Source organism: Rhinoraja longicauda, chromosome 8 (genome assembly GCF_053455715.1).
Source record: "Rhinoraja longicauda isolate Sanriku21f chromosome 8, sRhiLon1.1, whole genome shotgun sequence".
Lineage (NCBI taxonomy): Eukaryota > Metazoa > Chordata > Chondrichthyes > Rajiformes > Arhynchobatidae > Rhinoraja > Rhinoraja longicauda.
The window spans coordinates 1,843,877-1,868,336 of record NC_135960.1 but is presented as its reverse complement, the minus strand read 5'-3'; the positions used below and the strand labels follow the sequence as shown (position 1 = coordinate 1,868,336).

Genomic DNA, 24,460 nt, shown 5'->3' with positions numbered 1-24,460 from the left:
TCAGTCAGAGAGTTGTGAATCTGTGGAATTCTCTGCCTCAAAAGGCAGTGGAGGCCAATTCTCTGAATGCATTCAAGAGAGAGCTAGATTGAGCTCTTAAGGATAGCGAAGTCAGGGGGTATCGGGAGAAGGCAGGAACAGGGTACTGATTGAGAATGATCAGCCATGATCACATTGAATGGTGGTGTTGGTTCGAAGGGCCGAATGGCCTACTCCTGCACCTATTGTCTATTGAAAAGGTTCCTTCTCACCTCAGTTTTAAATGGCCTCCCCTTTATTCTAAGGCTGTGGCCCCTGGTTCTGGACTCGCCCAACAATGGGAACATTTTTCCTGCATCTAGCTTGTCCAGTCCTTTCCATAATTTTATATGTTTCTATAAGATCCCCTCTCATCCTTCTAAACTCCAGTGAATACAAGCCTAGTCTTTTCAATCTTTCCTCATATGACAGTCCTGCCATCCCGGGGATTAATCTCGTGAACCTACGCTGCACTGCCTCAATAGCAAGGACGTCCTTCCTCAAATTAGGAAACCAAAACTGCACACAATACTCCAGATCTCACCAGGGCCCTGTACAACTGCAGAAGAACCTCTTTACTCCTGTACTGAAATCCTCTCGTTGTGAGGCCAACATTCCATTAGCTTTCTTCACTGCGCTGCCAGACAACAAACCACATTAGTCACCTGAAGAATGAATCAATACCTTATTATTCGCGCATGCAGGAGTGGGAGAGCAACCCAGAGTAAGGCTACATACTCACTGTCCCTCGAGGCTGAATAAAAGGATATCGCTTCATTCTTAAGATGACTCGTGTGGTTTGTTGTCTGAAAGCTCGGAGAGAACTTTGACATCACCCAAGAAGGATGAGAGAGAGAGAGGGACCTCATTGAAACTTATTGTACGGTGAGTGGCCTGGATAGAATGGATGTGGAGAGGATGCTTCCAATAGTGGGAGAGTCTAGGACCAGAGGTCACAGCCTCAGAATTAAAGGACGTATTTTTAGGAAGGAGATGAGGAGGAATTGTTCCCAATGTTCCCGATGTTGGGGGAGTCCAGAACCAGGGGCCACACACAGTCTAAGAATAAAGGGGAGGCCATTTATAACTGAGGTGAGAAGAAACGTTTTCACCCAGAGAGTTGTGAATTTGTGGAATTCTCTGGCACAGAGGGCAGTGGAGGCCAATTCACTGGATGAATTTAAAAGAGAGTTAGATAGAGCTCTAGGGGCTAGTGGAATCAAGGGATGTGGGGAGAAGGCAGGCACGGGTTACTGATTGTGGATGATCAGCCATGATCACAATGAATGGCGGTGCTGGCTCGAAGGGCCAAATGGCCTCCTGCTGCACCTATTTTCTATGTTTCTATGAATTGCTTTAGTCAGAGCGTAGTGAATCTGTGGATGTGGAGAGGATGTTTCCACTAGTGGGAGAGCCTAGGACCAGAGGGCACAGCCTCAGAATTAAAGGACGTTCCTTTAGGAAGGAGATGAGGAGGAATTTCTTTAGTCAGAGGGTGGTGAATCTGTGGAATTCATCGCTACAGACGGTTGTGGAGGCCACAAGTCACTGGATATTTTTAAGGTGAAGATTGACAGCTGTCTGTGCCAATGCATTCCACAGATTCACCACCCTCTGACTAAAGAAATTCCTCCTCATCTCCTTTCTAAAGGCACGTCTTTTAATTCTGAGGCTGTGCCCTCTGGTCCTAGACTCTCCCACTAGTGGAAACATCCTCTCCACATCCACTCTATCCAGGCCGCTCACTATTCTGTACGTTTCAATGAGGTTCCCCCCTCATCCTTCTAAACTCCAGCGAGTACAGGCCCAGTGCTGTCAAAACGCTCCTTATTCTCTTCCACATCCACTCTACTCAGCCCTTTCACTATTCGAAGAGGGGGTTTGGGTGGGGAATAAATGGGATATATAAATCTAGAGGAAGCATATAGGTGGAAGAGGACATCAGGGAGGGGAGTTCCGACATCTGCATTTTCTTGTACTTCAAACATTACCAGCGGGGCGACGCAGTGGTGCAGCGGGTAGAGCTGCTGCCTCACAGCGCCGGAGACCCGGGTTCCACCCTGACTACGGCTGCTGTCTGTACGGAGTTTGCATGTGGGTTTTGTCCAGGTGCTCCGGTTTCCTCCCACACTCCACAGACATACAAGTTTGTTAGGATAATTGGCTTTGGTAAAAACTGTAAACTGTCCCTAGTTGTGTAGGATAGCGCTAGTGTGCGGGGATCGCTGGTCGGCGCGGACTAAACTACAGGTGCCCCACAGCTTCCGATGGGGTTCCGTTCCCAGAAGCCCATCGGAAACCGAAAGTATCGCAAGTCGAAATGCATTGTAGTGCGCGCGATCGCGTGGCCGATCGCTCGATACTGGTCCCTGCCGCTTTGCACTGTCGCAAAGTCGAACTATCGCAAGCAACGTAAGCAGGGGAGCACCTGTAAACCAAACTAAACTAAAGATGATCCCGGGTCTAATTGTATTTGTTTGTATTCTGTTGCTTTTGAACCCTCTAGGCGAGAAGCCACATCAGTGTGAACTGTGCGACTTCACCTGCAGGGATATGGGTTACCTGTCCAAACACATGCTCACACACTCCGACGATAAGAACTACATGTGTACAGAGTGTGGCTACATCACCAAGTGGAAGCACTACCTCACCGTGCACATGCGTAAACACACCGGAGACCTGAGGTAACGCCTACGTCTTCCTTTGTGTGTACTTTGTGTGAGTGTGTGTACTTTGTGAGTGTGTGTGTGAGTGCACTTTGTGTGTGTGTGTGTATGAGTGTGTGTGTGAGTGTATGTGTGTGTACTTTGTGAGTGTGTGTGTGACTGCACTTTGTGTGTGTGTGTACTTTGTGAGTGTGTGTGTGTGAGTGCACTTTGTGTGTGTGTGTGTGTGTGTATGAGTGTGTGTGTGTATGTGTGTGTACTTTGTGAGTGTGTGTGTGTGTGAGTGAGTGTGTGCTTGTGTCAAGCAACATTGTACTAGTTTCACTGTCATCCTGTTGAGTTTCACTGTCTGTCTAACACGTTAACACCTGGCCCATTGTGGCCTCCACCCCTCCTTGATCTTTGTTACTTTTTGCAAATCGTTCATTCATTTCAACAGGCAATAGACAATAGGTGCAGGAGGAGGCCAAACGGCCCTTTGAGCCAGCACCGCCATTCAATGTGATCATGGCTGATCATTCTCAATCAGTACCCCGTTCCTGCCATCTCCCCATACCCCCTGACTCCGCTATCCTTAAGAGCTCTATAACATATAACATAGAGAGTTGTGTATTTGTGGAATTCTCTGCCTCAGAAGGCAGTGGAGGCCAATTCTCTGAATGCATTCAAGAGAGAGCTAGATAGAGCTCTTAAGGATAGCGGAGTCAGGGGGTATGGGGAGAAGGCAGGAACGGGGTCCTGATTGAGAATGATCAGCCATGATCACATTGAATGGCGGTGCTGGCTCGAAGGGCCGAATGGCCTCCTCCTGCACCTATTGTCTATTGTATCATTGCAATCAGTGCTCCTACCGCTGTACCACCATGCCTGTTAACCGTCTCCCCATCTCTTTCCCGCAGGTATCATTGTAATCAGTGCTCCTACCGTTGCCACCGTGCAGATCAGCTCAGCAGCCACAAACTGCGACACCAGGGCAAGTCGCTCATCTGCGAGGTGTGCGGTTTTGCTTGCAAGCGCAAGTACGAGCTGCAGAAGCACATGCAGGTGAAGCATTCACAGGACTACCAGATGCCCCTGCACCAGTGCCGCTACTGCAGTTACCAGACTCAGTACAAGCAGGCTCTGCTGAATCACGAGAACTGCAAGCACACCAAGCAGAAGGAGTTCCGCTGTGCCTTGTGTCCCTACAAGACCTTCAGCAACACCGGCCTGTTCTTCCACAAGCGGAAAGTCCACGGCTATGTGCCGGGGGACAAGGAGTGGCTGGAAAACTACGCCAAGGAGGAGATGGCCATGAACTCCACCCACAACGTGTTGTCGTACATCGAGGCCAACGCCAATCCCTTGAGCGCGGCCAAGACGGGCGCGACCGCCGCGTCTACGCGGAGCGAGGCGTGGCGGGGCAAAGGTTCAGGAGCCGGGGAGGAACTCGTGAAGAAGGCCTGCCGCCCCGGCTCTGAAGCTGCGGCCTTCGGGCAGGCGGGCGTGGCGTCGGACGCAGACACCGCCGGCACGGGGCAGGCCATGGCGGAGCACGGCAGCGATGCCATCCACGGTACGGAGCAGGAGCTTCAGGTGGGCCTGTGTGCAAACGACCCTCCGCCTGAGGTGGTCTTCAGCCCCCAGGCGGGCTTTCCCCACCCTCCTGCCCCGGACGAGCCGGCAAAGCACATCCCCAGCCACTCGCTGGACTGCTGGCCACTCTGCAGCGCGGCCTCCATGTACGGGGACTTCGGGCTGGGCACCGCTGAGGATCTCAGCCACAATGAGACCGATGTTGGAGAGCACTGCGACGACGGGGAGGGGGGTGAGGGGGAACACCTCGTCGGCAACCACGAGGTGGTGGGACACAACGTTGACGTCTTCACGGACGAGGATCGCCAGCTGTCAGAGCAGGCCGGGGGGCTTGGCCAAGAGGCAGAGGACACACCTGCCCTCGGGTCCTGCACGAGCCCGGTTCACCCCCAACCTCCTCCTCCTGAACCGCCCGACCCCAGAGCCACGGGCTGGGACCTTCCCAGTCCGGAGAGCCGGGAAGAAGCACTCCTCTCGCGGTCCGAGTCGGAGATCAAGGCTCTGAGGAGGCAGGACAAGCAGCAAGCGCAGGCCCTGGTGCTGGAGGGGAGGGTGCAGATGCTGGTGGTGCAGACGGACGCCCGGCTGTTCAGATGCGAAGACTGCTCGTACGTCACCCGCAAGGAGAAGGCCATGGTCCTCCACACCAAGTCGGGATGCCAGAGCAGGAAGACGCCCCTGGTGTGCCCGGCCTGCGGCGCCAGCTTCAAGCAGCAGAGGGGGCTCAACACCCACACGCTGAAGAAGTGCCCGGTCAGGGTGAAGAAGGGCCGGCTCTTCCCGCGCCCGGCCGTGGCCATCGAGCCGCCCGCCGCCCTCTTCCACGGACACCTGGACTTGGACTCCAAGGCCGCCGGCCCGCGAGGGTCTTCCACGGGCACGGGACAGCAAGCCGACGCTGGGCGGCACGAGGAGCACGAACCCCACCCCCACCCCGACCCTGACCAACCCGCCCAGCCAACGTCCGACACCTCAGAGGCTTGTGCGGCTGGAGAGCCAGCGCAAGGCGAAGACTGCCAGCCTGGCCAGGCCGCGGTGGACGGGAACACCTTGCTGGAAGGGCCGGCTGTTCACCACAGTGAGACAGATGTCTCCAGCACCTTGGAGGAGGAGGCCTTGGAAGCAGCTTCCCTGGGCAATGGGGAGACTTTGCTTCCGTCCTCAGGGCTGGGGTCTTCCGTCGGCGCTGGGGCCGGGTTCACCGTTGCCCAGGACACGTACTCCTGCACCGCCTGCCCCTTCACGTGTTCCAGCAAGCTGGCGATGGGCGAGCACGTGTCAGCGGGCTGCGCACGTCCCGCCAAGCTGCCCTGCGGCCTGTGCCCGCTGCTCTTCCGCTCGGACAGGGCGCTGAGGAACCACCGGGCCATCAAACACAGAGGGGAGGGGGCGGCGGCAGGGGGAGGGGCTCACTCGGGCCTGGGGTCTGGCGGCGAGGCGGAGGATGGGGGCGATGGCGCCGGCCGTCAGCGGCGCATCACCTGCTCCTCCTGCCCCTTCACCTGCTGCCAACAGCGGGCCATGGACACCCACCTGAGGAAGGGCTGCATGAAGGCCGACGAGCTGCAGTGCCGCCTCTGCTCCTTCGTCTGCAAGTCCGCGGGCGCTCTGCGGCAGCACGCCCTGCTGCACGGCTGCAAGGGGGCCCGGCGCAGGGGGGCCGCAGCTCGCCGCAGCCGCCTGTGCTGCCAGCTCTGCCCCTTCAGCTGCAAGCAGGCTCGCTGCCTGCAGCAGCACGTGGCCCTCAAGCACCACGGGGCCAAGCCGCACAAGTGCAGCTACTGCGACTTCAGCACGGCGCGGCGCTACCGGCTGGAGGCGCACGAGTCGCTGCACACGGGGGTGGGCCGCCTGGCGTGCGACGCGTGCCAGCGCACCTTCGGCACGGGGTCCAAGCTGCGCGTGCACAAGCTGCGGGTGCACGACAAGACGCCCACACACTTCTGCGCCCTGTGCGACTACAGCGGCTACAACCACAACGACATCAGCCGGCACGTGGGCAGCTGCCACGCCGGGCAGCCCAGCGCCGCCTGCAGTCACCGCGGCTGCAGCGCCCGCTTCAGCTCGGAGGGCGCGCTGAAACAGCACCGGCTGCGCAAACACCGCCAGGGGCCGGGCGGCTGCCACTGCTGCCCCTCCTGCCTGTTCGCCTGCCGCAGCGAGGCCACGCTGCGCAGCCACCTGCAGAGGCAGCACCCGCAGCTGCAGTGCCCGTCCTGCAAGCTGACCTTCCCCGGCAGGCCGCAGCTGGAGGAGCACAGGAAGACGCACTTCCACCACCGCTGCCAGCTCTGCCCCTTCGCCGGGCGCGAGCGGCAACAGCTGGTCCAGCACCTGCTGGACCAGCACGAGCAGGAGGGCGACGAGCCCAAGCCCCTGCGCTGCCCCTCTTGCGACTTCGCCTGCCGCCACCAGCTGGTGTTCGACCACCACATGAAGGCACACGGCGGCACACGCCTCTACAAGTGTACCGACTGCGACTACACCACCAAGAACCGCCAGAAGATCACCTGGCACATCCGCATTCACACCGGCGAGAAGCCCTACAAGTGCCACCTCTGCAGCTACGCCTGTGCCGACCCCTCCCGACTCAAGGTGAGCACCGAGACCGGGCGCCCACCTCGCCCGCAAACCCTCCGCCGCTTGGCACGACCTCGGTGGTTGGCAAGGTTTTACAGTCGCTTATAAAGGATGAGGTTACGCAGCACTTGGAAGTGACTTGGGCGGTCACGGTGGCGCGGCGGGTAGAGTTGCTGCCTCACAGCGCCGGAGACCCGGGTTCCATCCCGACTACGGGCGCCGTCTGTACAGAGTCTGTACGTTCTCCCCGTGACCTGCGTGGGTTTTCTCCGAGATCTTCGGTTTCCTCCCACACTCCAAAAACGTGCAGGTTTGTAGGTTAATTGGCTTGGTGTAAATATAAAAATTGTCCCTAGTGTGTGTAGGATAGTGTTATTGTGCGGGGATCGCTGGTCGGCGCGGACCCGGTGGGCCGAAGGGCCCGTTTCCACGCTGTATCTCAAAAACTACAACTAAACTAAAGTTTGCGATTAAAGTAGGCCAAAGTCAGCATGGTTTTGTGAAGGGAAGATCTTGTTTGACGAATCCGCTGGAGTTTTTTTTGAGGAAGTTAATAGCAGGACAGACAGAGGGGAGGCTGTAGATGTTGTCTACCTAGATTTTCAGAAGGCCTTTATTGAGGTGCCGCACGTCGGACTGTTAGGGAAGATGAGACCCCACGGTATCAGAGGGCGGATACCAGCGTGGATAGATTTTAGATTTTGATTTAGAGATACAGCGCGGAAACATGCCCTTCGGCCCACCGAGTCCGCGCCGCCCAGCGATCCCCGCACACTAACACTATCCCCGAACGCTAACACTATCCTAGGGACAATTTTTACATTTACCCAGTCAATTAACCTACAAACCTGCACGTCTTTGGAGTGTGGGAGGAAACTGAAGATCTCGGAGAAAACCCACGCAGGTCACGGGGAGAACGTACAAACTCCCTACAGACAGCGCCCGGAGTCTCTGGCGCTGCATTCGCTGTAAGGCAGCAACTCTACCACTGCGCCACCGTGCTGCGTTTGATTGGATGGCAGAAGGCAAAGAGTTGCAATAAAAGGCCCTTCTTCACGTTGGCTGCCAGTGACTGGTGGGGTTCCGCAGGGGCCGCTGCTGGGGACCACTTCTCTTCACGTTCTATACATTAATATTAATGATTCGGATGAGGGGACTGAAGGCTTTGTTGCCAAGTTTGCAGATGACGCTAAGACAGGTGGCGGGGCAGGCGGTGTAGAGGAAGCACGGGCTCGGCAGAAGGATGTGGACAGGTTGGGAGAGTGGGCAGAGAAGTGGCAGGTGGAATATAGTGGAGTCTGTTGTAGTTCGTGACCTATTAACAGAATAGTCAGACAACCGAATTCTTACATTTACACACCTTTTATACCCCCAAATACACGTGCCAGTATTTTTCCATCACTGCCTTATATGGCAAGTTTACAATGCCCTATAAAATCTTTATGTGTCTTTCGGGACCAACGTGTCCATCGTGACCTCTTCTTTCTTGGGAACAAAGGACAGTCCATATGGCAAGATGTTCTTCTTAACACTTCAAAGCTTTGAGGCCGGTTGCTGATATCAGAAGATACGATCAGCCATAAACCGCACTTCCATGCTGACAACGATGCCCCAGGAATAATCCGAGCTGGAGCTTTTACACTCCTGCAATAAAACCCACATAGCTGCATTCGTAATGTTAGCCCTTACAAGTCATACATTTTAGTAATAAGAATAATATTTTCTAAATGGAGAGAGAATCCAGAAATCAGAAACCCGAAGATCTGAAACAAAAGTCAGAAACGGTAACGTAAGAACAGTGGTGAAGCGGTAAAGATATTGCCTCACAGCGCGCAGTTGTACAGGGCCCTGGTGAGACCGCACCTGGAGTACTGTGTGCAGTTGTACAGGGCCCTAGTGAGACCGCACCTGGAGTACTGTGTGCAGTTGTACAGGGCCCTAGTGAGACCGCACCTGGAGTACTGTGTGCAGTTGTACAGGGCCCTGGTGAGACCGCACCTGGAGTACTGTGTGCAGTTGTACAGGGCCCTAGTGAGACCGCACCTGGAGTACTGTGTGCAGTTGTACAGGGCCCTGGTGAGACCGCACCTGGAGTACTGTGTGCAGTTGTACAGGGCCCTAGTGAGACCGCACCTGGAGTACTGTGTGCAGTTGTACAGGGCCCTGGTAAGACCGCACCTGGAGTACTGTGTGCAGTTGTACAGGGCCCTAGTGAGACCGCACCTGGAGTACTGTGTGCAGTTGTACAGGGCCCTAGTGAGACCGCACCTGGAGTACTGTGTGCAGTTTTGGTCTCCAAATTTGAGGAAAGATATTCTTGCTATTGAGGGCGTGCAGCGTAGGTTCACTAGGTTAATTCCCAGAATGGCGGGACTGTCGTATGTTGCAAGACTGGAGCGACTAGGCTTGTATACACTGGAATTTAGAAGGATGAGAGGAGATCTTATCGAAAAGTATAAAATTATTAAGAGGTTGGACACGTTAGAGGCAGGAAACATGTTCCCAATGTTGGGGGAGTCCAGAACAAGGGGCCACAGTTTAAGAATAAGGGGTAGGCCATTTAGAACTGAGATGAGGAAAAACTTTTTCAGTCAGAGAGTTGTGAATCTGGAATTCTCTGCCTCAGAAGGCAGTGGAGGCCAATTCTCTGAATGCATTCAAGAGAGAGCTGGATAGAGCTCTTAAGGATAGCGGAGTCAGGGGGTATGGGGAGAAGGCAGGAACGGGGTACTGATTGAGAATGACCAGCCATGATCACATTGAATGGCGGTGCTGGCTCAAAGAGCCGAATGGCCTCCTCCTGCGTCTATTGTCTATTGTTAGATCCTGACTCTGGGTGCTGCCTGTGTGGAGTTTGCACTTTCATAGATTCATAGCGATACAGCGTGGAAACAGGCCCTTCGGCCTGCCTGCGCTTGGTCCACATCCCTGTGACTGTGTGGGTTCCTTCCGGGCGCTCCGGTTTCCTCCCGCATTCCAATGACGCACAGATTTGAAGGTTATTTAGCTTCTGCAAATTGCCTCTTGTGTGTAAGACAGAGAAATAGTGTATGGGTGAACGATGGTCGTGGGGACTTAGATCTCTAAAGCTAAAACTAAACTCGGCCAATCAGCCAGCATCTGTGGAAGGAGAAACCGATCGGATCAGTAACTTCCTCATTTCCGTCCCTGACCCAAAACAGCGACAGGTTTTCCTTTCCACAGATGCTGTTCGACTGGTTGAATTCTTAGACAATAGACAATAGGTGCAGGAGTAGGCCATTCGGCCCTTCGAGCCAGCACGGCCATTCAATGTGATCATGGCTGATCATTCTCAATCAGTACCCCGTTCCTGCCTTCTCCCCATACCCCCTGACTCCGCTATCCTTAAGAGCTCTATCTAGCTCTCTCTTGAATGCATTCAGAGACTTGGCCTCCACTGCCTTCTGAGGCAGAAGAGTGAAGCTCCAGCGGTGTCCCTACCTTCCCACATCCTGCATGAAACACACTGCACCAACTTATCTGCCATTACTTTATTGTCTAAAAAAAAATCACCAGCACTCTGTGAAACGTCACCTATCCATGTTCTCCACAGATGCTGCCTGACCTGCTGAGTTACTCCAGCACTCTGTGAAACGTCACCTATCCATGTTCTCCACAGATGCTGCCTGACCTGCTGAGTTATTCCAGCACTCTGTGAAACGTCACCTATCCATGTTCTCCACAGATGCTGCCTGACCCGCTGAGTTATTCCAGCACTCTGTGAAACGTCACCTATCCATGTTCTCCACAGATGCTGCGTGCCAGTGGGTGGGTCAAAGGCAGAGCAATGCTCACTTCACATTGCTGCTTTGTTTAATGGGCCACATCTTCCTAAACCCATTTCTATCTCCAGTGCTGGCCCTGTGGTGGCACTGCACCCTAGTGGCAACGTCGAGAAGAGCAGCGGAAAGATGTTGCCAAACTGGAATAGGCCCAGAGAAAATTTACGAGAATGTTACCAGGACTCGAGGGCCTGAGCTATAGAGAGAGAGAGTGGGCAGGCTAGGACTTTATTCCTTGGAGCGCAGGAGGATGAGGGGTGATCTTATAGAGGTGTACAAAATCATGAGAGGAATAGACTGGGAGAATCCCTTGCCCAGAGTAGGTGACTCGAGGACCAGAGGACATAGGTTCTAGGTGAGGGAGGTGGAAGAGTTAATAGGAACCTGAGGGGTAACTTTTTGAGGGTGGGTGTATGGAACGAGCTGCCGGAGGAGGTAGTTGAGGCAGGGAGGCAAAACGGTTAAGAAACATTTAGAAGGGTACATGGACAGGAAATATTTAGAGGGATATGAGCCAAAAGCAGGCAGGTGGGATTAGTGTTAATTGGACATGGGTTCATGTTCATATGTGATCAGAGCAGAATTAGGCCAATTGACCCATCAAGTCTACTCCACCATTCAATCAAGGCTGATCTATCTCTCCCTCCTAACCCCATTCTCCTGCCTTCTCCCCATAACCCCTGACACCTGTACTAATCAACAATCTATCTCTGCCTTAAAAATATCCACTGACTTGTGGCCTCCACAGCCGTCTGTGGCAATGAATTCCACAGATTCACCAACCTCTGACTAAAGAAATTCCTCCTCATCTCCTTCCTAAAGGAACGTCCTTTAATTCTGAGGCTGTGCCCTCTGGTCCTAGACTCTCCCACTAGTGGAAACATCCTCTCCACATCCACTCTCCCCAAGCCTTTCACTATTCTGTACGTTTCAATGAGGTCCCCCTCTCATTCTGAGGCTGTGCCCTCTGGTTCTAGACTCTCCCACTGGTGGAAACATCCTCTCCACATCCATACTAATCAAGAGTTCTGGAGTATATCTGCCTTAATCAAGGGATATGGGGAGAAGGCAGGCACAGGTTTCTGATTGTGGACGATCAGCCATGGTCACAATGAATGGCGGTGCTGGCTCGAAGGGCCAAATGGCCTCCTCCTGCACCTATTTTCTATGTTAAAAATATCCACTGACGGCCTTCACTGACAAATATTCACTGACAAATAAACTTGACTTGACTCCACAGCCTTCTGTGGCAATGAATTCTACAGGTTCCACCACCCTCTGACTAAAGAAATTCCTTCTCATCTCCTTCCTCAAAGAACGTCCTTTAATTCTGAGGCTGTGCCCTCTGGTCCTAGACTCCCCCACTAGTGGAAACATCCTCTCCACATCCACTCTGTCCAGGCCGCTCACTGTCCGGTCGGCGTGTTGGTCGTCGTGGGCAAGTTGGGCTGAGAGGCCTGTCCCCACACTGTGTCTCTATGACTATAACTATCTTGGCAGTAAAAGTGCTCTGGTTGACTATTTTCCGGGGCAACGCTCTGTTAATTATCTGCTCATCCTTCAAATGCGATGACTCACTTATAACTCCATTATCTCATTTTGATCACTTGAAGCTGATCTTGACGAACTGATTATTAACTCCACCAGTTAATTGCTGATCGTACAATACTTATCCTGAAATTTACAGAGTCATAATTTGGTGCCAAAGGTGGCAGCTTAATTGTAGAGATGATAGAGCTATTAAATCGTAGGAAAAGCCTGCTCCATTTTAGAAATATAGAAACAGACAATAGGTGCAGCAGGAGGCCAGTTGGCCCTTCGAGCCAGCACCGCCATTCATTGTGATTTAGATTTTGGATTTAGAGATACAGCGCGGAAACAGGCCCTTCGGCCCACCTAGTCCGCGCCGCCCAGCGATCCCCGCACATTAACACTATCTTACACCCACTAGGGACAATTCTTTTTACATTTACCCAGTCAATGAACCTACATACTTGTACGTCTTTGGAGTTTGGGAGGAAACCGAAGATCTCGGAGAAAACCCTCGCAGGTCACGGGGAGAACGTACAAACTCCGTACAGACTGCGCCCGTAGTCAGGATCGAACCTGAGTCTCCGGCGCTGCATTCGCTGTAAGGCGGCAACTCTACCGCTGCGCCACCGTGCTACCCCGATGGCTGATCATCCTCATGGCTGATCATCCACAATCAGTAACCCGTGCCTGCCTTCTCCCCATATCCCTTGATTCCGCTAGCCCCTAGAGCTCAATTTCACTCCCTTTTAAATTCATCCAGTGAATTGGCCTCCACTGCCTTCTGTGGCAGAGAATTCCACAAATTCACAACTCTTTGGGTGAAAAAGTATTTTCTCACCTCAGTTTTAAATGGCCTCCCTTTTATTCTTAGACTGTGGCCCCTGGTTCTGGACTCCCCCAACATTGGGAACATTTTTCCTGCATCTAGCTTGTCCAGTCCCTTTATAATTTTATACGTTTCTATCCCTCTCATCCTTCTAAACTCCAGTGAATACAAGCCCAATCTTTCCAATTTTGAGTTAGAAACTTGTACAAAGGGAGAATTATAGATAGCAACCAAAAAGTCTTGTGTTTACATAGCACCTTTTACAAAGCAGTGTACAGTGTGGGCTTTGCCTCGCTGGGAAGAGGGTGCTGATTCATCATGTCTGGAATGTGTTGCTGGAATCTTGAGTAAAACACAGATTGCTGGACTAGCTCAGCGGGTCGGACAGCATCTCTGGAGGACGTTTTGGGTTGGGACTCCTGTTCGAATAAGGGCCCTGACCCGAAACATCACCTGTCCATTCCTTCCACAGATGCTGCCTGACCCACTTGAGTTACTCCAGCACTCCAGTGCTGAATGTAGACTTTTAGTCTTTAGAGACACAGAGCGGAAACAGGCCCTTCGGCCCACCGTGTCCGTGCCGACCAGCGATCTCCCCGTACACTAGCACTAACATACACACTGGGGACAATTTAAGATTTTACCGCAGCCAACTAACCTACAAGCCTGTACGTCTTTGGAGTGCGGGAGGATCACCCGGAGAAACACAGGGAGGACACACAAACTCCATACTGACAGCACCCATGGCCAGCATCAAAGCCGAGTCTCTGGGCAGTAAGGCAGCAACTCACCAATTTAATGGCTAGTTTTGGGAGGATGTTGGTGCTAACCAATTAATTCGTGAACGCTGTTTTAATTCAACTCTTGTCTTTCAGTACCACATGCGTATTCACCAAGAGGAGAGGAAATACCTGTGTCCGGATTGTGGCTACAAATGCAAGTGGATCAACCAACTCAAGTACCACATGACCAAGCACACAGGTGAGGAGCAGCCCATTGAAGGCCATTTAAAAATGAGTTGAGAAGGAACTTTTTCACCCAGAGAGTTGTGAATTTGTGGAATTCTCTGCCACAGAGGGCAGTGGAGGCCAATTCAATGGATGAATTTAAAAGAGAGTTAGAGCTCTAGGGGCTAGCGGAATTTCTTCTCACCTCAGTTTTAAATAGCCTCCCCTTTATACTTAGTTCTGGACTCCCCCCAACATTGGGAACATTTTTCCTGCATCTAGCTTCTCCAGTCCTTTTATAATTCTTTTATAATTTTATACTTCTCTGGAGGTCATGGATAGGTGATGTTTCAGGTTGGGACACTTCCGGCAGACCCATTGTTTACACCTGCTCTTTCCCCGTCAAACAAGATGTTATAGTTTCCGACCCCACACTGCCCATTTCTGTCTTTAAAACAAAAGATGAAGCATACAGATTAGCCAGAAAAAGTAGCATACCAGAGGACTGGGAGAAATTCAGAGTCCAGCACAGGAGGACAAAGGGCTTAATTAGGAAAGGGAAAATAGACTATGAGGGAAAACTGGCAAGGAACATAAAAACAGACTGCAAAAGCTTTTATAGATATGTCAAGAGAAAAAGATTAGTTAAGGCAAATGTAGGTCCCTTGCAGTCGGAAACAGGTGAATTGATCATAGGGAACAAGGAGATGGCAGACCAATTGAACAAATACTTTGGTTCTGTCTTCACTAAGGAAGACATAAACCGTCTGCCGGAAATAGCGGGGTACCGGGGGTCTAATGAGATGGAGGAACTGAGGGAAATCCAGGTTAGTCGGGAAGTGGTGTTAGGTAAATTAAATGGATTAAAGGCAGATAAATCCCCAGGAACAGATAGGCTGCATCCCAGAGTGCTTAAGGAAGTAGCCTCAGAAATAGTGGATGCATTAGTGATAATTTTTCAAAACTCTTTAGATTCTGGAGTAGTTCCTGAGGATTGGAGGGTAGCTAATGTAACCCCACTTTTTAAAAAGGGAGGGAGAGAGAAAACGGGGAATTATAGACCAGTTAGCCTAACATCGGTAGTGGGGAAAATGCTAGAGTCAGTTATTAAAGATGTGATAGCATCACATTTGGAAAGTGGTGAAATCATCGGACAAAGTCAGCATGGATTTACCAAAGGCAAATCATGTCTGACGAATGTTATAGAATTTTTTGAGGATGTAACTAGTAGAGTGGATAAGGGAGAACCAGTCGATGTGTTATATCTGGACTTTCAGAAGGCCTTCGACAAGGTCCCACATAGGAGATTCGTGTACAAACTTAAAGCACACGGTATTGAGGGTTCAGTTTTGAGGTGGATAGAAAATTGGTTGGCGGACAGGAAGCAAAGAGTAGGAATAAACGGGTCCTTTTCGGAATGGCAGGCAGTGACTAGTGGGGTACCGCAAGGCTCAGTGCTGGGACCCCAGTTATTTACAGTGTATATTAATGATTTGGACGAGGGAATTGAATGCAACATCTCTAAGTTTGCGAATGACACGAAGCTGGGTGGCAGTGTTAGCTGCGAGGAGGATGCTAGGAGGTTGCAGAGTGACTTGGATAGATTAGGCGAGTGGGCAAATGCATGGCAGATGCAATATAATGTGGATAAATGTGAGGTTATCCACTTTGGCGGCAAGAACAGGAAAGCAGAGTATTACCTGAATGGTGACCGATTGGGAGAAGGGGAGATGCAACGTGACCTGGGTGTCATGGTGCACCAGTCATTGAAAGCAAGCATGCAGGTGCAGCAGGCAGTGAAGAAAGCGAATGGTATGTTGGCATTCATAGCAAGAGGATTTGAGTTTAGGAGCAGGGAGGTTCTGCTGCAGTTGTACAGGGCCTTGGTGAGACCGCACCTGGAGTATTGTGTGCAGTTTTGGTCTCCTAACCTGAGGAAAGACGTTCTTGCCTTAGAGGGAGTACAGAGAAGGTTCACCAGATTGATCCCTGGGATGGCGGGACTTGCATATGAGGAAAGACTGGATTGACTGGGCTTGTACTCGCTGGAATTTAGAAGACTGAGGGGGGATCTTATAGAAACATATAAAATTCTTAAGGGGTTGGAGAGGCTAGATGCGGGAAGATTGTTCCCGATGTTGGGGGAGTCCAGAACCAGGGGTCACAGCTTAAGGATAAGGGGGAAGTCTTTTAGGACCGAGATGAGAAAACATTTCTTCACACAGAGAGTGGTGAGTCTGTGGAATTCTCTGCCACAGAAGGTAGTTGAGGCCAGTTCATTGGCTATATTTAAGAGGGAGTTAGATGTGGCCCTTGTGGCTAAAGGGATCAGGGGGTATGGAGAGAAGGCAGGTACAGGATACTGAGTTGGATGATCAGCCATGATCATATTGAATGGCGGTGAAGGCTCGAAGGGCCGAATGGCCTACTCCTGCATCTATTTTCTATGTTTCTATCTCCTTTTCAAAATCCACAAGCAGGACTGCCCTTGTCCAACCAAACAAAAGGCCTGGGAACAAACTGCAGATGCCGGTGTACACCAAAGATACACACAAAATGCTGGAGTAACTCAGCGGGTCAGGCAGCATCTCTGGAGAGAAGGATTGGGATGAACTGAAATGAGGAAAAACGTTTTCAGTCAGAGAGTTGTGAATCTGTGGAATTCTCTGCCTCAGAAGGCAGTGGAGGCCAATTCTCTGAATGCATTCAAGAGAGAGCTGGATAGAGCTCTTAAGGATAGCGGAGTCAGGGGGTATGGGGAGAAGGCAGGAACTGATTGAGAACGATCAGCCATGATCACATTGAATGACGGTGCTGGCTCAAAGGGCCGAATGGCCTCCTCCTGCACCTATTGTCTATTGAATGGGTGACGTTTCGGGTCAAGACCATTCTTCAAACAAAGTGCCTCCATTTTCAGAGGCTTTTACGAGGTTTTTAAGTGTTAGGTTAGATATAGCTCTTAGAGCTAACGCAATCATAGAAACAGAAAATCGGTGCAGGAGGAGGCCATTAGGCCCTTCGAGCCAGCACCGCCATTCATTGTGATTATGGCTGATCATCCACAATCAGTAACCCATGCCTGCCTTCTCCCCATATCCCTTGATCCCACTAGCCCCTTGAGCTCTATCTAACTCTCTCTTAAATCTATCCAGTGAATTGGCCTCCACTGCCTTCTGTGGCTTTTTCACCCAAAGAGTCCACAAATTCACAACTCTCAGTTTTATATGGCCTCCCCTTTATTCTTAGACTGTGGCCCCTGGTTCTGGACTTCCCCAAACATTGGGAACATTTTTCCTGCATCTAGCTTGTCCAGTCCTATTATAATTTTATACGTTTCTATAAGATCCCCTCTCATCCTTCTAAATTCCAGTGAATCGAGGGATATGGGGAGAAAAACAGGAACGGGTTACTGATTGTGGATGATCAGCCGTGATCACATAGAATGGCGGTGCTGGCTCGATGGGCTGAATGGTCTCCTCCTGCACCTATTTTCTATGTTTTCTATGCCCAGCAGTATGAACATTGACTTCTCTAACTTTAGATAGCTCCTCTGTCCCTCTCTTCCCCTCTCCCCTTCCAGTTCTCCCACTGTCTTCCTGTCTCCACCTATATCCTTTCTTTGTCCCACCCCCCCCCTGATATCAGTCTGAAGAAGAGTCTCGACCCGAAACGTCACCCATTCCTTCTCTCCAGAGATGCTGCCCGACCCGCTGAGTTACCCCAGCACTCTGTGAAACGTCACCTATCCATGTTCTCCAGAGATGCTGCCTGTCCCGCTGAGTTACTCCAGCACTCTGTGAAACGTCACCTATCCATGTTCTCCAGAGATGCTGCCTGACCCGCTGAGTTACTCCAGCGCTCTGTGAAACGTCACCCATTCCTTCTCTCCAGAGATGCTGCCTGACCCGCTGAGTTACTCCAGCACTCTGTGAAACGTCACCTATCCATGTTCTCCACAGATGCTGCCTGACCTGCTGAGTTACTCCAGCATTCTGTGAAACGTCACCTATCCATGTTCTCCACAGATGCTGCCTGACCTGCTGAGTTACTCCAGCATTCTGTGAAACGTCACCTATCCATGTTCTCCACAGATGCTGCCTGACCTGCTGAGTTACTCCAGCACTCTGTGAAACGTCACCTATCCATGTTCTCCACAGATGTTGCCTGACCCGCTGAGTTACTCCAGCATTTTGTGATACCTTCTATGTTTCTATGAATGGGTGGTTTAAGTTTGCTGTGGGACTCTGGGCTTACGTTTTGTGGCTCATTAGCCCAGTGTGGGCAAGCGTTGGCGGGTCGTTTGGCTAACCGTAGGCGTCCATCTCCGCAGGTGCCAAGCCCTACCAGTGCGACCAGTGCGACTACCGTACCAACCGGGCGGACGCCCTGCGGACCCACAAGGAGACGCGGCACAAGGAGGCACGGAGCTTCATCTGCGAGCAGTGTGGCAAAGGGTTCAAGACCCGCTTCCTCCTGAAGACCCACCTGAAGAAGCACAGCGAGGACAAGCCCCACGTGTGCGGGGTCTGCCGCCGGGGCTTCCGCTGGCAGGCTGGCCTGCGCCACCACTACCTCACCCATACCAACGAGCACCCCTTCTACTGCCGCCACTGCAGCTACAAGGCCAAGCAGAAGTTCCAGGTGGTGAAACACATCCGGCGCCACCACCCCCTGAAAGCCGCGGACCCCAGCCAGGGGGTGGGCAAGGTGCCCCTCGCCCACGCCCTGGGCTCCCGTCACCTCGGCATCGGGGAACCCCTGCCCGCCGCCCTCCCCCTCGAATCTGCGGCCATCGAAATCGTGGTCACCTCCGAAGGACATTGACGTTTCCCAACCGCTGGGACTGCCCACCCCCCCCCAAGCTGCCAACCATCTAAACAGGTAGTGGATTCACCTGAGGTGCATGTATGTATGTGTGTGTGCTGGCACGCACAGGACTTGACTGTCCTTCCAGCAGGCGAGGAACCGTGCCGTTTCAAGTACAGGGATGGACAACCACGCCACCCCTCTACCCACTGAGACCCTGGACCTTACCAGACCAACGTAAACAACAAAACTGGCGACTGTCGCTGACATTGCTTTGGCTGCGTACTTGCATGCAACAACGCGTCATTGTACGAGAGGGCTGTCACCTGCTTCCCACCATCGCAGCAAGTCCAAGGTGAGTTGCAAAGGGCTGGGACTTGCTGGTCAGGACAGGGACAGAGAGCGAGAGGGAGAGAAGGTGCATCTGTATCATAGAAACATAGAAAATTGGTGCAGGAGTAGGCCATTCAGCCCTTCAAGCCTGCACCGCCATTCAATATGATCATGGCTGATCATCCAACTCAGTATCCTGTGCCTGCCTTCTCTCCATACCCCCTGACCCCTTTAGCCGCAAGGGCCACATCTAACTCCCTCTTAAATATAGCCAATGAACTGGCCTCAACTACCTTCTGTGGCAGAGAATTCCACAGATTCACCACTCTCTGTGTGAAAAAAAACTTTCTCATCTCGGTCCTAAAAGACTTCCCCCTTATCCTTAAACTGTGACCCCTTGTTCTGGACTTCCCCAACATCGGGAACAATCTTCCCGCATCTAGCCTGTCCAACCCCTTAAGAATTTTGTAAGTTTCTATAAGATCCCCCATCAGTCTTCTAAATTCCAGCGAGTACAAGCCGAGTTTATCCAGTCTTTCTTCATATGAAAGTCCTGCCATCCCAGGAATCAATCTGGTGAACCTTCTCTGTACTCCCTCTATGGCAAGAATGTCTTTCCTCAGATTAGGAGACCAAAACTGTATGGTGGATAATTGACCACGGGCTGCCCACCCCAGAGTGATTGCAAATGCCCATGGCCATTCCCGCAGCTTCCACTGAAATCCCTGTGGAAGATCAGAATAAAACTTCCGCATGGGTTTGTCAGGCATGGGTGCAGAATCAGGCCATTCGGCCCATCGAGTCTGGCTCCGCCATTCAATCATGATTGATCTATTTTTACTTCTCAATCTCATTCTCCTGCCTTCCCGCCATAACCTTCGATACACGTACTAATCAAGAATCTGTCAACCTCCGCTTTACAAATACCCAATGACTTGGCCTCCGTAGCTGTCTGCCGCAATGAATTCCACAGATTCGCCACCCTCTAACTAAAATAATTCCTCCTCATTTATCAGCACAATCCATGTTCAGCTTTTCAAGACACTTGATGGGCTCAGTTTGGCAATGTTTCAACTCTAAAATGCTGGAGTAACTCAGCGGGTCAGGCAGCATCACTGGAGAACATGGATAGGTGACGTTTCACAGAGTGCTGGAGTAACTCAACGGGTCAGGCAGCATCTGTGGAGAACATGGATAGGTGACGTTTCACAGAGTGCTGGAGTAACTCAGCGGGTCAGGCAGCATCTGTGGAGAACATGGATCGGTGAGGTTTTGGTTCAGAACCCTTCTTCAGACTGAAGACCACTGCATTAGACTATTCTCCCCATTCAATCATGGCTGATATATCTTTCCCTCTTCACCTCATTCTCCTGCCTTCTCCCCATAATCCTGGGCGGCGCGGACTTGGTGGGCCGAAAAGGCCTGTTTCCGTGCTGTATATATATGATATGATATGATATGATGATAATCCATGACACCCGTATTAATCTAGAATCTGGCTGTGGTGCTGGCTCGAAGGGCCAAATGGCCTCCTCCTTCACCTATTTTCTAATCTCCACATCTCCAAAACCTCCATATCCTTCCTGTAATGGGGCAACCAGATAATTCACACCATAAGACATAGGAGCAGAATTAGGCCATTCAGCCCATCGAGTCCACTCCGCCATTCAATCATGTCTGACCTATTTTTCCCTCTTAACCCCATTCTCCTGCCTTCTCCCCTTAAGCCTTGAGGCACTTTTAGAATCAAGAATCTGTCAATCTTTGCTTTAAAAAATACCCAAAGACTTGGTCTCCACATTTGTCTGTGGCAATGAATTCCACAGACTCACCACCTTCTGACTAACAAAATTTCTATCTAAAGGTATGTCCTTTTTAAAAAAAATAGGTGCAAGCGGAGGCCATTTGGCCCTTCGAGCCAGCACCGCCATTCATTGTGATCATGGCTGATCATCCACAATCAGTAACCCGTGCCTGCCTTCTCCCCATATCCCTTGATTCCGCTAGCCCCTAGAGCTCTATCTAACTCTTTTAAATTCATCCAGTGAATTGGCCTCCACTGCCCTCTGTGGCAGAGAATTCCAACTCTCTGGGTGAAAATGTTTTTTCTCACCTCAGTTTTAAATGGCCTCCGCTTTATTCTTAGACTGTGTGACCCCTGGTTCTGGACTCCCCCAACATTGGGAACATTTTTCATGCATCTAGCTTGTCCAGTTCTTTTATGATTTTATATCTTTCTATAAGATCCCCTCTCATCCTTCTAAATTCCAGTGACTACAAGCCCAGTCTTTTCAATCTTTCCTCATATGACAGTCCCGCCATCCCGGGGATTAACCTGGTGAACCTACGCTGCACTGCCTCAATAGCAAGGACGTCCTTCCTCAAATTAGGAGACCAAACTGGTGCCTTCAGTAGAAACTCATTCTGCACCCTGAGATAAGGCTAGCTTTCAGTTTGCACAGTGCAATAGGCCAAGGGTGCTTGGTTTGGTTACTGAAGATAGGATCTCACAAGACTGGTCGAAAGCCACTCCCTCTTATACTGAACCATTTCAGGGCAAGGATTCAGTTTGGCTTTGACAGCTGAGCTGTTAATTTGCTGGCTATTTCTCCCTTAATTACTGATGCTTCTCCCTGTTTCTGCGCATGGAATTGCTGGGAGATGTTTTCTCGTCGAATGGCTTTGCGAGGACCTTGAGAGATGGCTGTAACCAAAGGTGGTCCTTAACTTCAACTTTGGACAGAGCAAAACTCCATTCAGTCAACCAGGTCATTAGATAATTTTTTGTGTTAATTTTTTTTTTTTCTATTCTGTTTTGTAGTTTAGCACAATCCGCAGACGTTGCCACTTTCATTTCACTGCACATCTTGTATATGTGTGTGACAAATAAACTTGACTTGACTTGACTTGACCCCAGCAGTATCAACATTGACTTCTGTAACTTCAAGAAGCCCTTGCTTTCCCTCTCTCTCCATCCCCTCCCCATTTCCCAGTTCTCCCACTAGTCTTACTGTCTCCGACTACATTCTATCTCTATCCTGCCCTCTCCCCTGACATCAGACTGAACAAGGGTCTCGACCCAAAACGTCACCCATTCCTTCTCTCCTGAGATGCTGCCTGACCCGCTGAGTTACTCCAGCATTTGGTGTCTACCTAGGTCTACCCTTGACAGCACAAATTGGAGGAACAGCACCTCATATTTCGCTTGGGTAGTTTACACTTTAAATACCTGGGAGTTAATAGATAATAGACAAAAGGTGCAGGAGGAGGCCATTCGGCCCTTCTAGCCATCACCACCATTCAATGTGATCATGGCTGATCATTCTCAATCAGTACCCCGTTCCTGCCTTCTCCCCATACCCCCTGACTCCGCTATCCTTAAGAGCTCTATCTAGCTCTCTCTTGAATGCATTCAGAGAATTGGCCTCCACTGCCTTCTGAGGCAAAGAATTCCACAGATTCACAACTCTGGGTGAAAACGTTTTTCCTCATCTCCGTTCTAAATGGCCTACCCCTTATTCTTAAAACTGTGGCCCCTTGTTCTGGACTCCCCCAACATTGGGAACATGTTCAGCGCCAGAGACCGGGGTCCGGTCCTGACTACGGGTGCAGTCTGTACGGAGTTTGTACGTTCTCCCCGTGACCTGCGTGGGTTTTCTCCGAGATCTTCGCTTTCCTCCCACACTCCAAAGACGTGCAGGTTCGTGGGTTAATTGGCTTGGTGTATAAATGTAAAATTGTCCCTGGAAGTGTTGATATGTGGGGATCGCTGGTCGGCACGGACTCGGTGGGCCGAAGGGCCTGTTTCTGCGCTGTATCTCTAATTTAAACTAAAAGATGTGAAGTCGTTTAACGCGGTGGAGGTAACTCCTCACGGAACCTGGCAGCAATTAGAAATATTAATATATTGTTCAATTATCATGTTATAATATGTATATGTTCAGCTTGTCTGTACAGAACTGGAAGATTGACAAAGCATTGTTTTTTATATATATATATAAATATATACATATATGTGAACCTGAAGCCCATAAATAACCATGGAAGCATTGTTGAGTGGAGGTTTACTTCGAGGATTGATAACATGTTTGATGTTTAATGAGCGATGGCATTGCCAAGGGTAGACCCTGCAATTTTCCAGTAGTTCAACTACTGGAGCCGCTGTTTCACATTATTATCTGAATGGTGTCAAGAAAAGGGGACGTACAACGAGATCTGGGTGGGCTAGTGCATCAGTCACTGAAAGGAAGCATGCAGGTACAGCAGGCAGTGAAGAAAGCCAATGGCATGTTGGCCTTCATAACAAGAGGGGTTGAGTATAGGAGCAAAGAGGTCCTTCTGCAGTTGTACAGGGCCCTAGTGAAACCGCACCTGGAGTACTGTGTGCAGTTTTGGTCTCCAAATTTGAGGAAGGATATTCTTGCTATTGAGGGCGTGCAGCGTAGGTTTACTAGGTTAATTCCCGGAATGGCAGGACTGTCGTATGTTGAAAGACTGGGCTTGTATACACTGGAATTTAGACGGATGAGAGGGGATCTTATTAAAACAAATAAGATTATTAAGGGATAGGACACGCTAGAGGCAGGAAACATGTTCCCGATGTTGGGGGAGTCCAGAACCAGGGGCAACAGTTTAAGAATCAGAGGTAGGCCATTTAGAACGGAGATGAGGAAAAACTTCTTCACTCAGAGAGTTCTGAAGCTGTGGAATTCTGCCTAAGGTGACGGTGGAGGCCAATTCTCTGGATGCTTACAAGAGAGAGTTAGATAGAGTTCTTAATGATAGTGGAGTCAAGGGATATGGGGAGAAGGCAGGAACGGGGTACTGATTGTGGATGATCAGCCATGATCATAGTGAATGGTGGTGCTGGCTCGAAGGGCCGAATGGCCTCCTCCTGCACCTAATGTCTAATACCAGACATCAATGCAATCAAATCAAACTCAAAGTACAATAGGTGGAGCAAAGGGGAAGATACAGAGTGCAGAATGAGAGGGGGGGGAGGGAACCTCATTGAAACATACAGAATTTAAAAAAAGGCTTGGATAGAGTGGATGTGGAGAGGATGTTTCCACTAATGGGAGAGGCTAAACCAGAGGGCACAGCCTCAGAATTAAAGGACGTTCTTTTAGGAAGGAGATGAGGAGGAATTTCTTTAGTCAGAGGGTGGTGAATCTGTGGGATTCTTTGCCACAGACGGCTGTGGAGGCCACAAGTCAGTGGATATTTCTAAGGCAGAAATAGACAGATTCTTGATTAGTACGGTTGTCAGGGGTTATGGGGAGAAGGCAGGAGAATGGGGTTAGGAGGGAGAGATAGATCAGACATGATTGAATGGTGGAGTAGACCTGATGGGCCGAACGGCCTAATTCTGCT

General features: G+C 50.8%; 1 protein-coding gene across 1 annotated transcript in view; it reads left to right on the top strand.

The window, feature by feature from the left end:
• The window catches only part of znf142 (zinc finger protein 142), a 40,934-nt gene extending 17,806 nt beyond the window's left edge, over nucleotides 1-23,128 (top strand). The window contains exons 6-9 of the mRNA XM_078403250.1: nucleotides 2,525-2,702; nucleotides 3,584-6,854; nucleotides 13,877-13,982; nucleotides 18,279-23,128. Of these exons, the coding sequence (XP_078259376.1) occupies nucleotides 2,525-2,702; nucleotides 3,584-6,854; nucleotides 13,877-13,982; nucleotides 18,279-18,772 (4,049 nt within the window). The 3' untranslated portion in view covers nucleotides 18,773-23,128. The remainder of the gene's footprint in view (nucleotides 1-2,524; nucleotides 2,703-3,583; nucleotides 6,855-13,876; nucleotides 13,983-18,278) is intronic.
• Nucleotides 23,129-24,460: the final 1,332 nt, after the last annotated feature.